Here is a 20496-nt window from a genome sequence, read left to right on the forward strand (position 1 = left end):
TGTGCATATTGACAGCAAATAGCAACAACAACAATAAGACATGATTGCTTATGCTGTATTAATTGGCGTTGTTGGGGCGGTGTGGGGCACAAACGAGACATTTGTTAAACATTTAATTATACGCTTGAGCGCGCGACCAGAGCTATGCGATTTTCATGCGGTGTTTGCTATTTTCGCGGCTCTTTTTTCATGCCTCGCTTGTGAAGTGAGCTGTTTTTCAGTTTATTTCACAGCAATACATAGATACACACTCGTTTGAAGTCTCGAATTTTTCGTCGCCATGAGTTATCTTGCAATTAACAAGTTGCTTTGCTCATAAAAATTTACAAGCTCCGCCATTTGGCACTCCGTCTCTGAGCTTAGCTGCGCTTGAGCAGAGAACGTTAAATATAGAGAAGGTCCAATTGCGGACCAGCGTGTGAATTGTCAAAACCTAACAAAACACGATGAGCGTGTTTCACCTCAGCCAGCTCGGAAGGAGAAATTTTAACAGCGTCAAGTTAACATTGCTGAGTATTAAATGAAAAATATGCTCAGAGATTTACATTTCTATTATATCGGAATGTTAGCCCGTTTGCTTATATATTGATACATTTATATGCAATCATATGTGCTAATATGATATTTATTTATGACTGCATGCAAAATTTATTCAATTCAAATAAATTATGCGATTTCAGAGGCATATTTGTCGGCATGTTTAAACGGACCGACATATGAATGTAATGTTTTAAAATAATATACCTACTTTCATAAAAAATGTTTTTATTTTTATATTAAATGCATTTCTTACAATACTAAAATTAACTACATATTTCATTATATGAGACTTGTATATACATACATGTGTATACCTAGATATATACAAAAGCGCTTACGTACATACATACATATGTAGATGCATATGTATGGACATCTTCCAAAATTCGTATTGTCTCGTTATCACTTATCAGTGAAGGTCATATGCACACATTGTTACATATGCATATACATAAATATGTTTGTATGTCATTGACGAACAAGTAATGCATACACAAACTTACATTCGCATATGCGTACACGTAAGTTTGTCACCATCACAAAAAATCAAAAGTATTTTCTACAAAAACAACAAGCGCCTCAAACGCATAAGCAGCATCACAAGTCAATATGGCAGCCAATCAACGAAGCCAAATTTTGTAGTACATACAACAAAACCATTTTCATTCATGAACGCAAGCGCACATTCACTTGGCAAAGTTGCTTCATTCATAAAAGCAACGCCATACACACCTCCCTGCGCATGCCATGTCTACAAACGGCTTTTCGCGACGATGACAAAAATCATAAATTGAAGATTTTTCTAATGTTCCCTCCAGAAGGAAAATTTACAACATCGCAAAAACCTAGGTACAAAAAGGGCAACATAGCCTTTTAAAATATTTTTCAGCAAAAATTCTGATTTGAGGCTCGCAAAAATTTATGTCCATATGTTTGCATGCTCATACATATTCATACATATTTACGACAAGCCGATTTTCTACCAACAACGCAATGTTGCGTCGTTTTGACGTCGCGCAGGCGGCCATCAAACCTTCGACACATCGAGCTTTACAGAGGCGTTTCAAGTGATCCCTCCCTAATTATAAATGCGCTAATTATGTATTGTATAGTATTGACCTACAATTAGCAAATACAAATAATTAAATGTATTTAAATATTCTACCAATGTATTATGCCATATTTCAATGTACTACGACTGATTTCTGTAAGAATCAAGACATAAAAATTCAAACGATAACATGAGTTGGGGACCTGGACCCCTTCCCTTCGAACGTGCGACACTGCTTTGACTTGAGAACAAAAAATCACAATTTGCGGCCATTCGTTGTCTGTGGCAACGAAGATTTTACAACGAACCATGAGGCTCATATTTACGCACATATGCATGTAAACAAATTTACAAACATTATGCGTATGGTTCTTTCGATTTTGTTTACATGCACACATAATTACAAATTATGCGCCAACTTTTATTCTTTTGGTATATTATCGAAACTTTTAATAACCAAAGAAAATAAATATTCATATGTATGCAGTATATAATTATATTATATTTTAACATATGTATATAAAATAATTATTTCATTATATACTTCAAAGCATTTTATGGAATAAATCATAAAGTTTTGCATATATACGTATGTATTTTGATATTAAATGTAAATGAAATTATATAGCAAGTCGTTTGCGCACTGTATATAAGCGAATCTATAAGCGTACAGTTATTAACATTCAAATTAACACAATTTTTCTCATTTAACACTGAAACAGCTCAATCTGCTATTTTCGAGTGCGCTGATGTTAAACCTGTGGTGAAACACGCTAATAATTTTCTGTGGTGAAACACGCTCATCTTGGCGAGTACCCCTGCGAAAAGAGGACCACTTTGACAATCGGCACACCATGAACCTTCTCTATATTTAACGTTCTCTGGCTTGAGTCACAGGTGTGACATACTCCCAATGCTGTCGTGCACACGTTGTTGCGTGCAACATTTTAGACTATGCGGCGACACTGCAGCGAGCAGAGACAATTTGGCATTGGCCGTAGCGTGCCGTTTCCTTCCCTGGTGCAGCGGCGCATTCGTGACATTCCACCTGCTGGCCACCCACATGCTCGCCAACACATATATCCGATATTTTGTTGTTTTTGTTGCAATTTTGCTTTTGCCATTTATTTTTGTTCTCCGCCACTTTTGTGATTGCGCCAATGTACTTTGCACTTTGCTGTTGTTGTTGTTGTTACATGTTAGCGTTGCGCTGAGGTAATGTATTTATTTTGATTTTGTTATTATTTTTATGTGACTCCATGTGCCGGCACTTCAAAATAAACAAGGGTGTTTACTATATGTGCCGGTATTCAGTGTTGTTGTTGCTGTCGTTTTAACTGGTTTTATTTGCTTTTCGTTTTAATCGTTTTCGTAGCGGCTTTTTTTTTGGTGAGCAACTATTTTCTATGTATTTGTTGTTTTTCCTTTTTTTTTCTTTAATGTGTTGTGTTAATTTGAGTGAGCAATTATATTTTGTTTTCATCTCAACTTTATTGTTGTCATGTTGTTGTTTCCCTAATTATTTATTTGGCTTTTGGCGCAATTTTTGTTGATTAACATTGTTGTTAAGTTCTCTCATAAGAACCGGTCAGGCTGTGTATCGGTATAATTGCTATCAAGCGCCCTAATATTGACACATGTGTCTCCAGAGGTACTTACAAGAGAATTGGAATACCTGGTGGTGGAAACAGGTGGCAAACAGAAGAAAGATGTGTGTGAAGAGAGTAAATCAAGAGTGGATTGTCACGGAGAACTGAGGTGTATTTGTATTATTATGATTGCTTTGAGTTTTTTTAAGTAAGTATCCAACATCTAGGGGTCTTATTCGAAGTAAGATCTATGGATTGGTTTATCGAGACCGTTTTATATTAAAGCCGGTGGAAAAGTTGCAGACTCCCAACATGTGGTCTATAAAACGAGCCTGAGTAACTTGTGGGGTGTTCAAATCATACGAATCGCTACTGGGTGGACTGCCACCCATTAATTTTCAGCGCCACGCATTTCTCCTTTAGGCAGTTTGGCACCTATTGGTAATACCAAGTGAAAACAGGTCCTTCTTCACCTGGTCCTTCCATCGGAGTGGAGGTCTCCCTCTTCCTCGGCTTCTACCAGCGGGTACTGCATCGAAAACTTTCAGAGCTGGGGCACTTTCGTCCATTCAAACAACATAACCCAGCCAGCGTAGCCGCTGTCTTTAGGACTTTACTTTTCAATTGCCTACTCTGTCCATAGCAGCACCTGTTGGCAAGAGTGATTCTGCGTTGGATTTCAAGGCTGACATTATTAACGGTGTTAATGCTAGTGCCCAGGTATACGAAATTATCTACAACTTCAAAGTTATGACTGTCAACAGTGACGTGGGAGCCAAGACGCGAATGCGCTGACTGTTTGTTTGATGAGAGGAGATATTTCATCTTGTCCTCGCTCACCATCAGACCCATTCGATTCGCTTCCTTATCCAGGCGGGAAAAAGCAGAACTAACGGCGCGGGTGTTGTTTCCAATAATATCGATATCATCGGCATACGTCAGTAGCTGTACACTCTTATAGAAGATTGTACCTTCTCTCTCATTCCCTCGCGAATTTCCTAATGAAAACGTGCACAATATTTAGATAGATTTTATAATATTTATTGTGCCTTAAACAAATGTCGGTGAGCAAACGTCAGCGCACCACATTACACAAACGAGGCAACTGTGGCAATTTCATCAGCCTCATTGCCGCGTGGGTGGCGCTGTAATTAAGCAAATTGAGCATAAATTAATGCATTGAACACCCACCGTGGACGTGGTGGACTGCGAATGTGCAAACAACGGACCAGCTGGAAAGAACCAAGCAAAAAGTAGCAAAAGTAAAATATTAATAATTACAACAACAACATATTCACTGATTGTTGTGTGCAATCATAGCTAACAAAGCTTGGTCGGTCAGCAGTGATTCAGGGGAATTCACGTACAAAAATAGCGCTGTTACTTGAAATCTTGCGTTGTAAATTGACCACAAAAGATTAAAGCCCCTATAAAAAATAGCAAAATAATCAGAAATTGTGCAGAAGAACAGCAAAATGGCACGCATCGGCGCTTCCTTTATATGAAATATACTTTCATTTTTACATATATATTTACACATATGTCCGTTTGTATGTGTGTGTCTGCATACGCGTGTGTTGTTTGCTGGGCTGAGTTGGCAAGTCAAAGCGCAAATATTACGCTGGTAATTCTATACTCTTGCCGAAAATCGTGGTTTGCCATATTTGCACGTACCGTTATGACTGCACTTATCCATGCTGGCGTCCATTAAACATACTTCTATGTGGGTATGTATGTATGCCATATGTGTATAAGCACTTGCCTGGATACTTGGTGGCATCACCCACTTAGTGCCTGCCACAACCCCGCTTCAATTTGCGAGTTGTTGAATAAGTGTATGTATATTTGTATATGCTAGCCTAATTCTATTCTATTCTACTTTTTATTTTATCCTTTTTATGCTTTTGGCAAAGTGTGAATAACCTTCATACCCTTACACTCTGTACGGTTAACCGTTAGCGATGAAATTCATTCCAGCAAGCGAAATTGGATACTCTCAAATAAAAAACAGGGCTAATATTATATTTACTATGAAGGCTCATGTTCATGTAGGTATGATTTCTGAGCTGATCGGGGTTAGACTGCGTTTATTAACCGCAAATATGGTTGATTTTTACTGAAGGTATGAATGCACCCTGAGTGTATAAACATTCCACGAATTTTACGTAACCGGAAGGGATACGAATTTAAATCTGGAAAAGATCTGGGAATTATACAGAATTCTCTAAAATCTATTTTTTTATTACCAGTAACGAGCCTGTCAAGAATCTCCATTTTGCAGTTCCTAGATATCGGCCATTTTTGCAAATTAACTCTGTCATGGAAGAAAAGTGCTGGACTTGTAAACCTATGCTGGTGCTTAGTAAGTATATGTTAGCTGTCGAAGGTAGCTAAACATACCATCATTCAAGTTTTATATCCTTAAGAAGACAGGCTTCCCATCACAAAAGTGTTCGCATTGTGCGATACACAGTTTTTTCATATACCAACGAGTTTTTATTTAAGTTTTAAAATTAGTTTAATAATTTTATCTGCCTTTAACATGTTGAACCGGCAACAACCGACTAACCTCCCTATTCATTCAAGTGGCAACAATTTCTTTTACTTTTACTTCAAACACCTGGGATTATGTGTACAATATCCTTACACTGTGCGTTCCATTTATTCAATCATACTCGTATTATCGGCTGCTTCGTTGGCTGAGCTGAAAATTCAATAAATTATTTTAGCTTCAATGCCTTATTATTTTAAATCGATTGGCTGATGCATCATAATTCCATTGAGTGGTTTCAAATATCCTTTCGCCTTCATCCTTTCGCTCAGCGCCGAGAGCGCGTGTGCTTGTGTGCGTTATCTCCTTCAATTCACCTCACTGCTGCGTGTTTTCTCATTTTTCAAACTAAACAAGTGGATATTCGCTTACCATTTACAATCCTTAATACAACACATACATACATATACACATATATACGATTATGACTATGTATGAGTGTCGCTTGTTCATTTTCACCTTCTCGGTGAACTTTTGTTCTCCCGGTGTGCTGTGTTGCGTTTCGATCAAAATCAATTTAATTTGACGCTTCCTGATTAAATTTCAAAACCCACAGACAGGCGAGTCGAGGTGCTGTGGCAGCTAAAACCACAAGTGAAAGGAAGCTGCACACGTTCGCTCAGTGGCGTATTCTTTCATATTCATTCCGCGCCAAACAGCAACAACGAACCTGTTAAACTCTGTATTCGTGAAAAAGTCAAATGAAATCGAGCAAGGGGAGCCTGAGTGTGGCAACTGACAGCAAGTTTTCTTTTGAATGCTGTCAAATTATCGACATTAAAACTATTGATCCAATTTGCTAACACCTTCTCGCCTAATCGGTATGGTGTGGTAGTTTTCTGATTGGAATTATGCAGATTTTTAAAACGGTAAAGACAATGGAAAACAGAATTACCTTATTGTAGAGATACAAAACCGAGTCTTATCTCTTAAGCTTATGTACGTTAGTTGTTACAAAGGGTCGGTCGTGGGATTTTACAGCTCGATATAGAAAGTTGGATTTATGGAACTTGTGCTGAAGACGATAAGTCTCAATCTCTTAAAATAACGTTGAATTATAATCGTCTTGATCCTTAGCAAAGTTCACCTCTCCTTAGGCTTAGGGGGTTCTAACTGGTAATTTCTCATGGGGATCCACGCTGTTAGGTTAAAAATTTTACTGAATGCTAGCTGTAGAAGCTGCCTGAAGGCGGACGAGGTGGAATCATCTTAACTTTCTTCGGGAATGTCTCGCATTTGCGAGATCAAGACAAATATTTCTCGGATCTCACAATTTTGAACAATAGCGCGAAATAGCGGATATCTTCTTCTTGACTGGCGTAGACACCGCTTACGCGGTTATAGCCGAGTCCACAACAGCGCGCCACGCATCTCTCCTTTTGGCAGTTTGGCGCCAATTGGTAATACCAAATGAAGTCAGGTCCTTCTCCATCTGGTCCTTCCATCGAAGTGGAGGTCTCCCTCTTCCTCGGCTTCCACCAACGGGTACTGCATTGAAAACTTTCAGAGCTGAGGCCTTTTCGTCCATTCGAACAACATGACCCAGCCAGCGTAGCCGCTGTCTTTTTATTCGCTGGACTATATCTATGTATATATTCGCCTTTGCCAATGTTTAAGGGACCATAAATCTTCCGCAAAACCTTTCTCTTGAAAACTCCTAGTGCCTAGCGGATATAGAAGTCGAAAATCTCTGCAGATTTGTGGTGGGGTCAGGTCGATTTGGAGAATCTTAATACCTAATCAAGTGGATGATCCCGGCTGCACAAAGGACTGTTTCTCATAGTCTAAGTGTTTTTCGCTCTGTGGAACAGCCACACAACCTCACCTAATCTAACCTGAAATTAACTAAACATCGAATGGCCTGCACAATGATATAAATAAATGCAAATATTTCTGCAAATAATATCCGGCACAACTGCATTTATTTTATAAATTTCTCTTCTCTTGGTCTGTCTTCCGTTTTCTGCCTTGTCTAGTTGTATGCCGATTGCTTTTAGATTCAATTGAAATTATTAGGCAAAGCAAAACATAAATAATTCCATATAAATTCTGTATCAAATGCCAACGAAAAGAAAAATAAAATTTCAAAAATACCTACAAATACAACAAATAAGAATATATTATGCATTGAACTGCTTCAATTTCGCGATTACTTCACTTCATCATTCAAATCGATTTGTGTCGACGTCTTTCTATTCACCCGGTTGATTTATGTGAAATTCAACGTAATAAGAAAATACTATAAACAATATCAACAGAATGCTGAATAATTCCATTTATAGCATGTTTCGCATTCAAATCAGTTTAGGCGCTTGAAAATTGTACGCTTCGAGATGTGTGTGTGTTAAATTGAAAATGTTGCTTATTTTTATCCAACTCACATTGAATGGGTTACCAGATATTAAAAATACATACATACACTCATTGAGGAAAAGCTTATTAAGCGCCTAACTAATGATTTATTAACAATGCCGTGGATCTGATCAGCCAATTTGGTGCTGGCAGCAGCAGTCAACCCTGTCAATCGCCGTGATTTATCGTTCGAAAATATTGATTATTTCAATTTAATTATAATTTATATATTATTTGCTCTTCAAGCGCCCAAGTGTTATGATTTATGATGAGCTCATTAAGCTGTTGAACAGCTGCTGTCATACAGAGAGTGGAAAATCTTCAGTTTGCTTTTTATAGCGAGTATAGATTGGTGTTGGTGTAGCAAAGTAAAAACAAAGAGCACAAATTTACCTGTGACAAAATCGATTTAATGAGAAAGCACCTTTATGATTCACTGTGCCGATTTATCATTTAACAACAGTGGCTCCAAGTGAAATACAGTTGCATACGAGTCAGCTACTAAAATATCTATTGAACGTGATTTTATTCAAGAAATGTGGTAAACAAAAGCTTGGATATGTTTTTGAAATGTGAATTACGTTAGAAAAGTAAATATCTCGTTCATATTGCGCATAAAACTCGAATATAAACAAGTAAGGAAGGGCTAAGTTCGGGTGTAACCGAACATTTTATACTCTCGCAATTTATTTATTTAACTTTATTTATATTATATAATACACAATTTGACCCACATATTCGTCATATATATTGTATAAAGCCCATTGAAAGTTGGAAACCATAATATTAGGTTAGAAGCACCGAGGTCCTCGTCTTCGATTAATGGGGCCTTGAAAACCTATGGTCCGATTTCGGCGGTTTTTATATTGGGGTTGGCACACTATAAAGGTAGTATTTGTGCAAAGTTCTGCATCCATATCTTCAGTGCTTATCTTCACTAGTGCTTACTTTATATATTGTAATGTAAACGATTCAGATCGTCTTCAAAGTTCTGGTATATAGGAAATAGGCGTGGTTGTGAAGCGATTTGGCCTATTTTCACAACATATCATTGGGATGTAAGGAAACTATCACAAACCAAGTTTCATTGAAATCGGTCGAGTAGTTCCTTAGATATGGTTTTTGACCCATAAGTGGACGATGCCACGCCCATTTTCTATTTTGTAAAAAAAATCTGAGTGCAGCTTCTATCTGCCATTTCTTATGTGAAATTTAGTGTTTCTGGCGTTTTTCTTTACTGAGTTAACTCACTTTTAGTATTTTTCAACCTAACCTTTGTATGGGAGGTGGGCGTGGTTATTATCCGATTTCAACAAATTTAATGGCGTGTGGTGGGGTACGTAAGAGAACTGACTGCAGAAAGTTTGGATTATATAGCTTTATTGGTTTGCGAGATATATACAAATAACCGATTTGGGGGCGGGGCCACGCCCACTTTCCCAAAAAAATTACATCCAAATATGCCCCTTCCTAGTGCGATCCTATGTTCCAAATTTTACTTCCTTAACTTTATTTATGGTTTAGTTATGACACTTTTTGTGTTTTCGGTTTTCGCCATTTTGTGGTCGTGGCAGTGGTCCGATTTTGCCCATTCTCGAAAGCAACCCTCTCACGGTCCTAAGGAACGTGTGTTCTAAGTTTCATCAAGATATCTCAATTTTTACTCAAGTTATCTGTTGCACGGACGGACGGACGGATAGACATGGACGGACGGATAACCCTATATCTAACTCGTTTAGTTTTATGACTTACAAACAACCGTTATGTGAACAAAACTATAATACTTTCTTAGCAACTTTTGTTGCGAGAGTATAAAAAGAACGATCGAAGGTTGTTTCGTTGTCTAGAGGAAATAGCTTCTTCACTAAAGAAATCATAGAAGAAATCAAGATTCATAGATGAGATCGATGAAATGGGGCTTCTACTCGTGTCTGATTTTTATAATTGACAGCGGACAATCGTAAAGCAAAATGCCCCTAAATGAAATAATTTTTCCAAGTGTATGCTGCTCCTTATTTATATTTAGCTCCTGACCCGCCTGTCAACATTAAAAACTGACCTTCGCCGGTCAATGCTTTTAGCCCCAGCTCCATTAGCTGTCGGTCTGTTGGTTTTATTGCTGATAATGCAGTGGCAGTGCTTTCCAATGCTCGGTGCAACCAGTTTGTTGGCCATAATTGAATTTGTCTTCGGTGTCGAATTGTGATTTGCGCTTTTATCTTTATTCTCTTTGCATTTGCTTGTCTTCAATTCGCACTGCCGCTGCCACAATTCTTGCGTAGGCATCTTAGTCCCGATCGCACGTTGCATGAGACACTATGTTTGCTTGCGCAGCGTGTCAGAGCCGCTGATTTGCAGCTGCCTTCGATGTTTTCTTACTTTATTATGCATTTTAGTATGCGTTCATGTATCTGTCGCGTTGCATGTCGTCTTGTCGCAAGCAACTTTGTTTGGCAGTTACACTATGCGTTGTTTTCTTGTTCACTGAACAGGTTTATCATATGCTTATTCCGGACAACGAGCGCTTCAAGTACAAAACCGAAAAGAAGCAAAAAGCTCAAGTGGGGTCTGCTTCCTTAATATGAATCCGTTCGTATGAGTTTATTAAAGTGGACACATGCATGCAGTGGAGTTGAGAAAGAGTGAGGGGCAATTTCTTTGTACCTTCTAGTCTGTCACGGCATCCGTTGCTTTGTTCGTTTTGCACGAATAATTAGCAAATAATTGCAGTTCTACTGAAATTTAGTCATATTTAATTTATTATTAATTCTATTTAATTTTCTATTTAGATGAGAATTACAAGAATTGATATTCATTTACTTTATTTCTGATGAATTTTTCCTCTTTTTTTCCAGGTAAACATTCAACACTTTTTACTAATCGTAAGCACCAGCTTTTGGGTAAGACATGAACACATTACATTATGAGAACTATTCCCCTTCAATCACTTCCCATTTTATACTCGTATTAGTAAGTTTCAAAGACAAAAAATAGTTCATCGAAGAATTGTCTTCCTCCCCTAATCCATGTTGTATGACTTGTTACAGTTAGTAATAAATATATTCATACCTTGTCGTCTCATAATAATCATACAAACTATCAAACTACTGATCGGAGCAGATTAAGTACAAAGTTCGGCTACTGCGTTCTCATCCGTTTAGTCCCAATTCTTTGGCCGCTTGCCACAGTTGTTTATCCACTTGACATTATTCTTGAAAGCAATTTGCACAGACTCCTCTCTTTGCCTCATTGAAGCTACGACGGCAGCCACTTGTTCGGCACCTGCCACATGCGACAGTCGCAGTGCCAATATAGGCCGCAGCGAGAACGTTTCGCGATGTCATGCATGGTCGGCGCGGCGCGTAATCAGTGTCGCTTGCAACATCAGTGATCCAGCGCATCGCATGAAAAACAAAGCAGGGAATCTGTGCCGCATTTATTATTATATTCTCTACGCTCAATGCCTTTGTGCAATCGCTCACGATGTTGGCGCATCGATGTTTCTTATTATTGAGGATTTTTGTTTTTGTTTCTTTTTCGCTGATTTTTTTATTTCGCTATTATTTCAAAGAATCTGGCGTTTCGCTCTTAAACTGCATCATGACTGCATCACTATGGCAGTCACGTACTCAAATGTGCGCTTCATTTTCCCAGTATGCCTCGATTGTTATAAAAATAACATGGCGAGTGGCGAGGGGCAAGTGTGTGCGATGCATTTGTTGCAAGTTGTTTACAATTTTTCGCTCAGTCCTCAGTCCGCTGTTGCAACTTTATTGTCGTCGCCGGTCTGTTGGTTCGTTTGTTTGTTTGTCTGGGTTGCAATCTCGTAAGAAAATTACGCCAATCTTCAAATCGCATCAATGTTGCACACCCGAAATAACAACAACTATAAACAACAGTAACAATGGTGATGACTCCTGTTGCGCTGCATTGCAGAGTCAGGCACTACAAGAAATGCAAGTACGAGTTGCGAGTTGTTGCTAATGCAGAGTGCACACAGCAGCTGTTGCCATGACCAGCGAGTGAGCAAGGCGACGATAACAGCATGTTTTGTCTGTGGCAGTAAAATAAGACGCTGCAATTCACACCGTTCTCCATTTCTGCCTTGACCTGCTTCCATTCGGCACTTAATTTCACTTCTGCATTCATGTGCGAAAACCAATAGATACTCTTTTCAAAAATATACCATTTATTGCAGCCTCATAATTTTTAGCCATTCCACCTATCACTTTATGACTCATTGAAAGTTTGCAACCACTCTCAACAACAACAAAATATGCCGCATTATGATATTATCACACCGTTTACGGCATTTTTTGCGCTGCGTTTCGTCGTTCAGCGACGCGGCAGAGATGTGGCAGCTCAGCAACAATAGCATAAATACAAAGCACAATAACATTTCAATAACACTGTCATCAACAGCCGCCACAACTGTCGCAGTCATTCCGTCAGACAACCTCAGCCGCCAGCCTGTCAGCCCGTCACCCGGTCGGCCACAGCAGCAGCTCGCCGTCTGACGGCAGCAATCCGCTGTGGCAACTAAAGGATTACACTCTCATGTGCATAGCTGTTGGTTGGTAACCCACTTTGTGAAACTTTCATGTTGTCACATAAAATGTGGCAGCTCAGTCATGGCTTACACACACACACCCATACAATTACTGCCCTTTATGTGTGTGGTACACTCGCGTGGCAGACTGCATGCCTCATCCAAAGCTCGACTGGCTAGCTGCAGGCAGCTGTTCCGCCACCCGCTGCGCTTTGGCCTAGTACTCCTCCGCACATCTCTTCACCGCCGCCACAGCTTGCCACAATTTTTATGACACATCCCTGGCTGTTGCTGGCGGTTTCTACTGCAATTGTCACTCAACCCGCCAGCTCTGCTCTGCTTCATCCCTCCACCATTCCGCCATTGTTGCATGCACTCATATCCTCGTGATCATTTGCATCAGCTTGCCACATTTTATTTGTGACAAAGTGTCGCTTAGTTTTGTACACTTTTATTCAGGCGCCTCCTCCGGCTACACCCTGCCAACGCCCCGCAGTGATCAGGCTCCGCTGTGCGACTGCACTACATTCTTTTTTGTCTGCACTATATTTTCATGCGCCGAAAATCTGTCGCTGACATTTCGGTCACGTTTTTCTATTATTACCCAGTTTTTTGTTATACAACACGCTATTGTTGTTGTTGCTTAACGCGAATATTGTTGCTGTTGTTGTTTTTGCCCGATTTCGATATCGTTTTGTTGCGAAAAACTCAGTCGGACGCCATTTGGCAAGCGCTGCATTCTCGTTTTTTCAACAAATTCGATATTTATCTATTAAATACATATTTGACTTTCCAATAATCCGTTAGCAAAAAACAAAAACAAAAACAAAAAAAAAGAAAAACGTGCAGAAATATGGAAAATGGAAAGTAAATAAATAAAATCATCGGTTTTTTGCGGTTCTGGCTGTGAACCGGCAGTTGACGGCTTATGAGCGCCGCATGAAATGGATGACTGTAATGAAATGACTATTGATACGTTGTACAACAAATTGTTAAATACTCATACTTGTGATTTTGTAATGTGACACCATCGATTGCGGTTTTTTGGTTATGTCACCAGACTGCCATTGTTGAGCTGCCGCCAAAAAAAAGTAGGAAATAAAAAAGTGATTGAGACGTGACTATGCTCTTCACATCTCTCTTTTTTTAAGGGTTGCATAAAAAGCTGAGCCGACGGGTGTTTTTGTGCTCATAACTGGCACTTTTTCTCTCAAAAAGAGAAGTTTCGAAGAATTATTAAGCAAATTAATGGTATCGTAACCGTTCTCGACTGTACTGGGACTTTAGGTTTGGATTTAACCGTATATTAAATCGTTCGAGTTTATATCTGAATTATTAAAAGTGTTCAGAGACCTACATAATTCAGTTGAATAATTAAAAAAATCTCAAAAAACAAATACAAAATGTGGAATCCTACCCAGCTTCCAACTGAATGTACATACGAGTATAAGTACCCCAGCTAAAAGTATATACGTATGTATGCTCATGCGGACTCCAATTGCTTTCATTTGCCCAACCAACGTGTGCTCGTTTTGCAGCACGTTCCCGTTTGGGGTGAGCGTTGATTTGTTTTAAGGTCGGAAAAGATTCCCCCCAACCGCTGGCAAAGCTGAAACTAATGGACATACTTAGTCGAGCCGAGCAAATGCATTAAGGGTTTACGCGGTTGGACTCCTGCCGCCTGCGCGTCCATGTGCGCGTGAGTAGTGGCGAGATGAGATGGCCTGTGCTGTGAGCGGAGTGCGCACCTGCACGCATGCAACGTGTTAATGCCCTTAACCCTTTGGGCGAAACAAAAGCTCGTACGTGCAAAACGTTTTAGAGTCGTCATCGTCGTCGCGCTGTCGAGTTGTACCGCAAGTGTCTTGCATTTTTAATCCTGCTGTTTTCAGTATGTATATATATAGAAACATACAAATATATATTTCATAAACATAACGGTACTATTTGTTTGCTCTGTTCATTTCCTTTAAATCTGCTTGGGCAGGCGGGGAGCGTTAGGTTTGGCTCCAGCTTCCTTCTATAGCGAGCTGCACGTGCTGAGGCCAAATGTGCCATGCCATAAAGTACTATCTACATTGCCACAGGCACACACGCAAACACTTAAATAAGCATAAAGTTAAAGCACTACTCATATGCGTGCCAAACACACACACACATATCTCTGTTCATTTTCTGTACTGGAGCACTGCCATAAACAAAATTCAACATGCGTGTATATTTGTACATATATGGCCCCCGCATATATTAAGAACCCTGAAGTCAAATCAACTACTTTGCAACTAGTATGAACCACCAGCCCAACCAGTCAGTCATATGACTTTTTATACTCAAGCAACTGGAATTTTTTACCTCGTGAGTGACTTCCTACAAGTTGGTAATCTTTAGATTTTAGTCAGTAGCATACCAATATTACATTGGTTCAAGAAGTTGTAAAAAAAATGTACCTGTACTAAGGAACATAACCTAGAAAATTGTTCAAAATTGTTATATTTTTGTCTAGTTGGGTTTTAGTCTGAAATTTATTGCTGAAACTAGTATACTTCCTCACTGGTTTGATGTTATTCTCCCGTACTTGATATGCATGTAGAAATGTAGAAAAACATATTAGGTGTGTTCAAAAAATATCGGGAATTTTAAAATTGGTAATTGCTACTTGGTCTATGGCAGCCGCTATGGTTAGAGGAGTTTTAAGAGATTGAAGATTTTCGTTTGTTAAAATGTTGCATGTTCGTGAATTCTTGGCCAAAAACTATACTGTAACGATGCTCCAGTCTCCATATTCGCCAAACACGATTTCGTGTGATTTTTTTCCAATTTCCAATAATAAAGACTCTTAAAGGGCCGGTGTGTTACAATCATTTGAGAAATCACTGAAAGAGCTAAAGGCTATACCAAAATTCGAGTATGAGAAGTTTTTTCGAAAAATGGAAGAAGCGCTGGCTTCGGTGCATATTATCGAATGGAGACTATTTGAAAGGCGACAACATTAATGTGGACAAATGGATAAATATTATTTGCAAAACACGAAAATTCCCGTTATTTTTCGAACACACCTCGTACAAGTGTTTACATACTTTCGTTTCGTTTCGTTATCGTATTATTTGAATAAGCTTAAGTGTGTGGCACTAAACATAAAGTTGTAACTAAAATAGGCGTAAGAATATTGCTTATGTACACATAAAGCATATGTTTATTACATTATTTGTTGTTGTTTTTCTTTTCCTTTCTTTTATAGCCACATGCGGTTATGTCAGTGTAGCGAAGTCCTTCACATTTCCATCTTTATGAGTTGCGGTGAGCGAAACGCATTTTCGCGACATTTATGAGATTTGCAAGATTTCTCCCAGCAGTTTCCTGGTTTTTGCTTTCTTTCTTTTTTTGATTGGTAGTAGAACTATTAAAAGTCCCACAATTTGCTTTTAAAAAGAGATTTCTACATATTTCTCATATTATATATATCTTATGTTTATTGTACATCGGGGAGTAATAGTCGTCTCGGATGCGGTGATTAACTTAAGATAGCAACGTATGTCTGAGTTATAGTCCTGATTTTAACAGCTGATCCTACTAGATTCTTCTACTTGACTGGCGTAGTCACCGCATACGCGGTTATAGCCGAGTTCACAACAGCGCGCCACGCATCTCTCCTTTTGACAGTTTGGCGCCCATTGGTTATACCAAGTGAAGCCAGGTCCCCCTCCACCTGGTCCTTCCATCGGAGTGGAGGTCTCCCTCTTCTTCGGCTTCCACCAGCGGGTACTGCATCGAACACTTTCAGAGTTGAAGCACTTTCGTCCATTCGAACAACATGACCATCGCCGTTGCCTATGTTTAAGGGACCATAGATCTTCCGCAAAACCTTTCTCTCGAAAACTCCTAGTGCCGTCTCATCGGATGTTGACACCGTCCACGCTTCTGCACCATAAAGTAGGACGGGAATGATGAGGGACTTGTAGAGTTTAGTTTTTGTTCGCCATAGTACACCCTGTTGGCAAGAGTGATTCTGCGTTGGATTTCAAGGCTGACATTATTATCGGTGTTGATGCTGATGCCCAGGTATACGAAATTATCTACAACTTCAAAGTTATGACTGTCAACAGTGACGTGGGAGCCAAGACGCGAATGCGCTGACTGTTTGTTTTGATGAGAGGAGATATTTCATCTTGTCCTCGTTCACCACCAGACCCATTCGCTTCGCTACCTTATCCAGGCGGGAAAAGGCAGAACTACTAGCATTGCGTTTAAATGCACTTGCTGACTCCACTAAATTCAGAACAAGTCTTTTTTCAGCTGACTTCCGGATCCCGAAAATCTGTTTGGCTGTGGAAATTCTCCATCTTTAGATACTTTAATTGTAGATCCATGTGCTCGTAACCATATGTTGCTGCTTATATGCATATTTGTTTAATATTTATTTATTTATTTTTATATGTAAATGTGCCCATCCCCCTCCCTCCGCCGCGTTTAGTTTAATGATTATTTGCGCAACTTTATGTTCGTTTTATGCGCGTCGATTGTGGCGGCTTATCTTGTCTTGCGGATGAAGCCAAAGGAACGGAACCGGATATGAATATGTGTGGGTGCGCTCGCCATTGAAGATAACTCCTGCGCTTCACTAGCACTGCATAGCGTGTGTTTGTGGAAGGGTCACTTCCTTCACCTTGAAAGGCGCACTAAGCCTTTCTCCCCCAATCAGCACCGTTTGAATTGCCCAAGAGGTAGCGGCAAAGCGTTATTTGTCGCTGGCTTGTTTCCTGCTATTTGTTTGCATACCGCATACGCCTACATACATACACTGATGTGTACACGCGGTTGCACGCCTAAATGAGCGCCGCAACGAAACGCAAACAGCATCGTTCGTGCGCATTCATAAAGAGCGCCGTAATCACATGTGTAGCTATGTGTATGGGATCGTAAGCATATATGCCTGTGCATAAGCTGCAGAAATATGTTTGATTGCGCGTGCGATTGGGAGGGGGGCGGTTGTTCGTGGTTGTGCCACATTGTGTTGACACATAAATCGCTTGGCTGAGTACTCCGGTGCTTATATCTTGGAGCAGTTAAAGTCCAAACACACACACACACACATCCATCCACAAATATGCGACAAAATGTTGCAAATCGCTGTGTACCTCCACATGCCTATCCACCGTCAACGGGAAATGTTAACTCATATGACACGATTGCTTCTCACTGTCAGTAGCGTTCGCCCAGCCCAATTCTGGAATACCACCTGCCGTTGGTGGTGACGTTAAAAGGATTTCCCTGCGACACATTCGATTTTATATGCTGCGTGCTAAGCACCTGCAGTCATTTCGCTTCTCGCACAAATATCGCCCCGGGAACAATTTAATGTGAATGCACAGTCAGGGAGAACAGTCGAACAGCTTGGGATCATTGCAACTTGCCGATAGGCAGACTCAACACGTCAGTTCACGAATCCAAATGCATATAGACATGTATGAGGTGTGTGATTTCGCCTGAGGTGGTATCTTTATGAACAAGCGATGGTGGAAGGATTTGGACCCCTAAGAGGGAGACGATAAAGAGAGTCGTTAGTAAATGTAGATTTTAGGTTATGTTGAGATCGGCAATCTTAAAGTCATATGCATGAGGACGCATGCGAAATAATTTTGAGACTGTGAATTTGTAGAACTTGCAATCCTACGAGCTGAGCTTTAAATTCGTTGCACAAAGTATTAAAGACAGTTGACTGATATTTCACATTTTAAGGGGTTTGAGCTTCTTCACAGTAATGGATTTTCTGTGGCAGAAGTTGCACAGTCAGGTCGTTTGTGGCAGAGTGTAGATTGTGGTGGCATGTTGCAAATGCTTTGTGGTTGATGACAGCATGCGAAATAAATCGCAATAAACCAAATGTTGCATGCAACGTTTGTACACGAACATTAAATGTATGTGTATGAATACTAATGTTTTATGCAGCAAAGGCACCGCGATAGGCGTGTGTAGGAGGCGTGACTCCTGTGTGTGACGTCGGCGGTATTTAATGTCCATTTACGTCAATCACTCATTATTTACGCTTTCCTCATGACTTGCGGCATCGACAAAGAATATATACAATGTAACGGACATTCATATACATGGAAGCTTTTGTGTTGGTAAATACACACAGTGAATTGGCATAAATGAGACGAAATTATCTTTATTTTGCATGGTCTTCTTAGGAAAGATTCGAGTGTTCCAAACTGGTGGAAGCTCGGAAGTGTTTATGACACAAAAAATGTTTCTATTTGAAACTTATCAGCTTGTTGGAGGAGGATAAACGCTTGGATGGACCATTTCTATAAAGTGTAACCTCAAAGCAGGCAAGTTGATCGACCAAACAAATTTAGGTTGGAAGGTGTAGTGTCAAATTGCTAAAAAACTGGAGGTTTCTCTACCCAAAAATAATTATCACCTACTTTTTGGCGTGGAACTTCCGTTCTTACCGTTTCCTTATGCTTTGCCCTTCGTCCAGCTTATGTGCTTTTCCGCTACTTCGTCGTCATTACCATTATTATCTGCATATCCTTATTGCTTCCATGCACTCAGCGCCCACTTACACACTGCACACTTCCGTTTCCGTCGTCAGCACTACCACAGCCTTCAAGCCTTGCGCTCCGCATCGGTCCTCCAACGCTTCCACCGGGTTTGTTTTGTAGTGTCAAATTGTCGGCGACTACACGTTTGGATTTTGGTTTTGTACGACCCTTTTGCTGCTCTTGCATTGCCTTTGTTGGGGCATTGTTATGCAACGGACATAAATGGTGTGCAAACTACCGTTACAAAGTGTTGCATGTACACAAATTGCTAGCATACATTTAGGCGCACATGCTGGTTTTTACCAAATGGTATGTATGCCTGCAGCGGTGTGGTACTACCAGCTTTTAATACCGTTAATAACTTGTAAATCTAGAATATTGTTGGCTTGAAGCACGCTTTGCTGGATATTGCATTACAATTTTTGGAATTTTAGTGGAATTTTTTTTGGAATTTTCGTACCTTTTTTGGAAGCTGGTAAAAATTTGCAAATATCAGTTTGAAAAAAATTTTGGTTTTTTCACCACAATGTTGTTGTAGCGCTGCGCTTATGCGCCAATTTGCAGAATTTTCGCGACTTTATTCAATGGTGCTGTCCAACGCTTTTTATGCCCCGGCTACACGTTGCAGGTGTCCACACCACCGCTTATATATATACTTATCTACATGCATTGTCATTTGTCTGTAGGTCCATATGTGCGCATGTCAGCATGTGCTGTTGGTTGTGTTGAAATTGCAAAAAATGCTGCCACTTGCAATACGAGTGAGCTATTAAAAACAAAAGCGTTGCGTGTTGCATACATTTTCACGCAATTACATTATTCCAGACATGTCACTCGACTACCCACCATGCATACATAAATGCCTGAACGGCCGGCCGTTGTAGAAATTAAAGCGTGAACATGCATGCGGAAATACTGCCGAGTGCAGTCAATTAGCACGCGCTGCACGTTATTGCAACGAGCTCAATTGGTTGCCGACCAGTTCTCAACTAGTTACTTTGAGAGTAGTCACTAGTTTTGGTTATGTAAATGTATACAAGATTTTAAAATTATTTAAAATTGAAAAATATTATTAATTGCATATTTAATATACAGTTATATACTGTTAGCAAACAGTTCGCTTTTTTCCTACTGGGTATTCGGACACTCACATGCAGACAATGACATGTAGGTATGTGTGTGTGTGTGTGTGCGGCATTTGCTTATTTCAATGATGTTTGCAAATGCAGTTTTATATCTTCGCGTATCTTGAATGAGTACGTGCTCTCAAATGGATTTGCACATACGAGCATGCATGCCGGCCTGTCGTTACATACATA

General features: G+C 39.8%; 1 protein-coding gene across 1 annotated transcript in view; it reads left to right on the top strand.

Annotated features, from left to right (window-relative positions):
* Positions 1 to 20496, top strand: part of LOC105213363 (prolow-density lipoprotein receptor-related protein 1) — a 76114-nt gene that overhangs the window by 21066 nt on the left and 34552 nt on the right. Inside the window, exon 2 of the mRNA XM_011186105.3 lies at positions 10939 to 10983. Coding sequence (XP_011184407.2) covers positions 10939 to 10983 — 45 coding nt within the window. The remainder of the gene's footprint in view (positions 1 to 10938; positions 10984 to 20496) is intronic.

The sequence above is a fragment of the Zeugodacus cucurbitae genome, chromosome 6 (assembly GCF_028554725.1).
Source record: "Zeugodacus cucurbitae isolate PBARC_wt_2022May chromosome 6, idZeuCucr1.2, whole genome shotgun sequence".
Classification (NCBI taxonomy): domain Eukaryota; kingdom Metazoa; phylum Arthropoda; class Insecta; order Diptera; family Tephritidae; genus Zeugodacus; species Zeugodacus cucurbitae.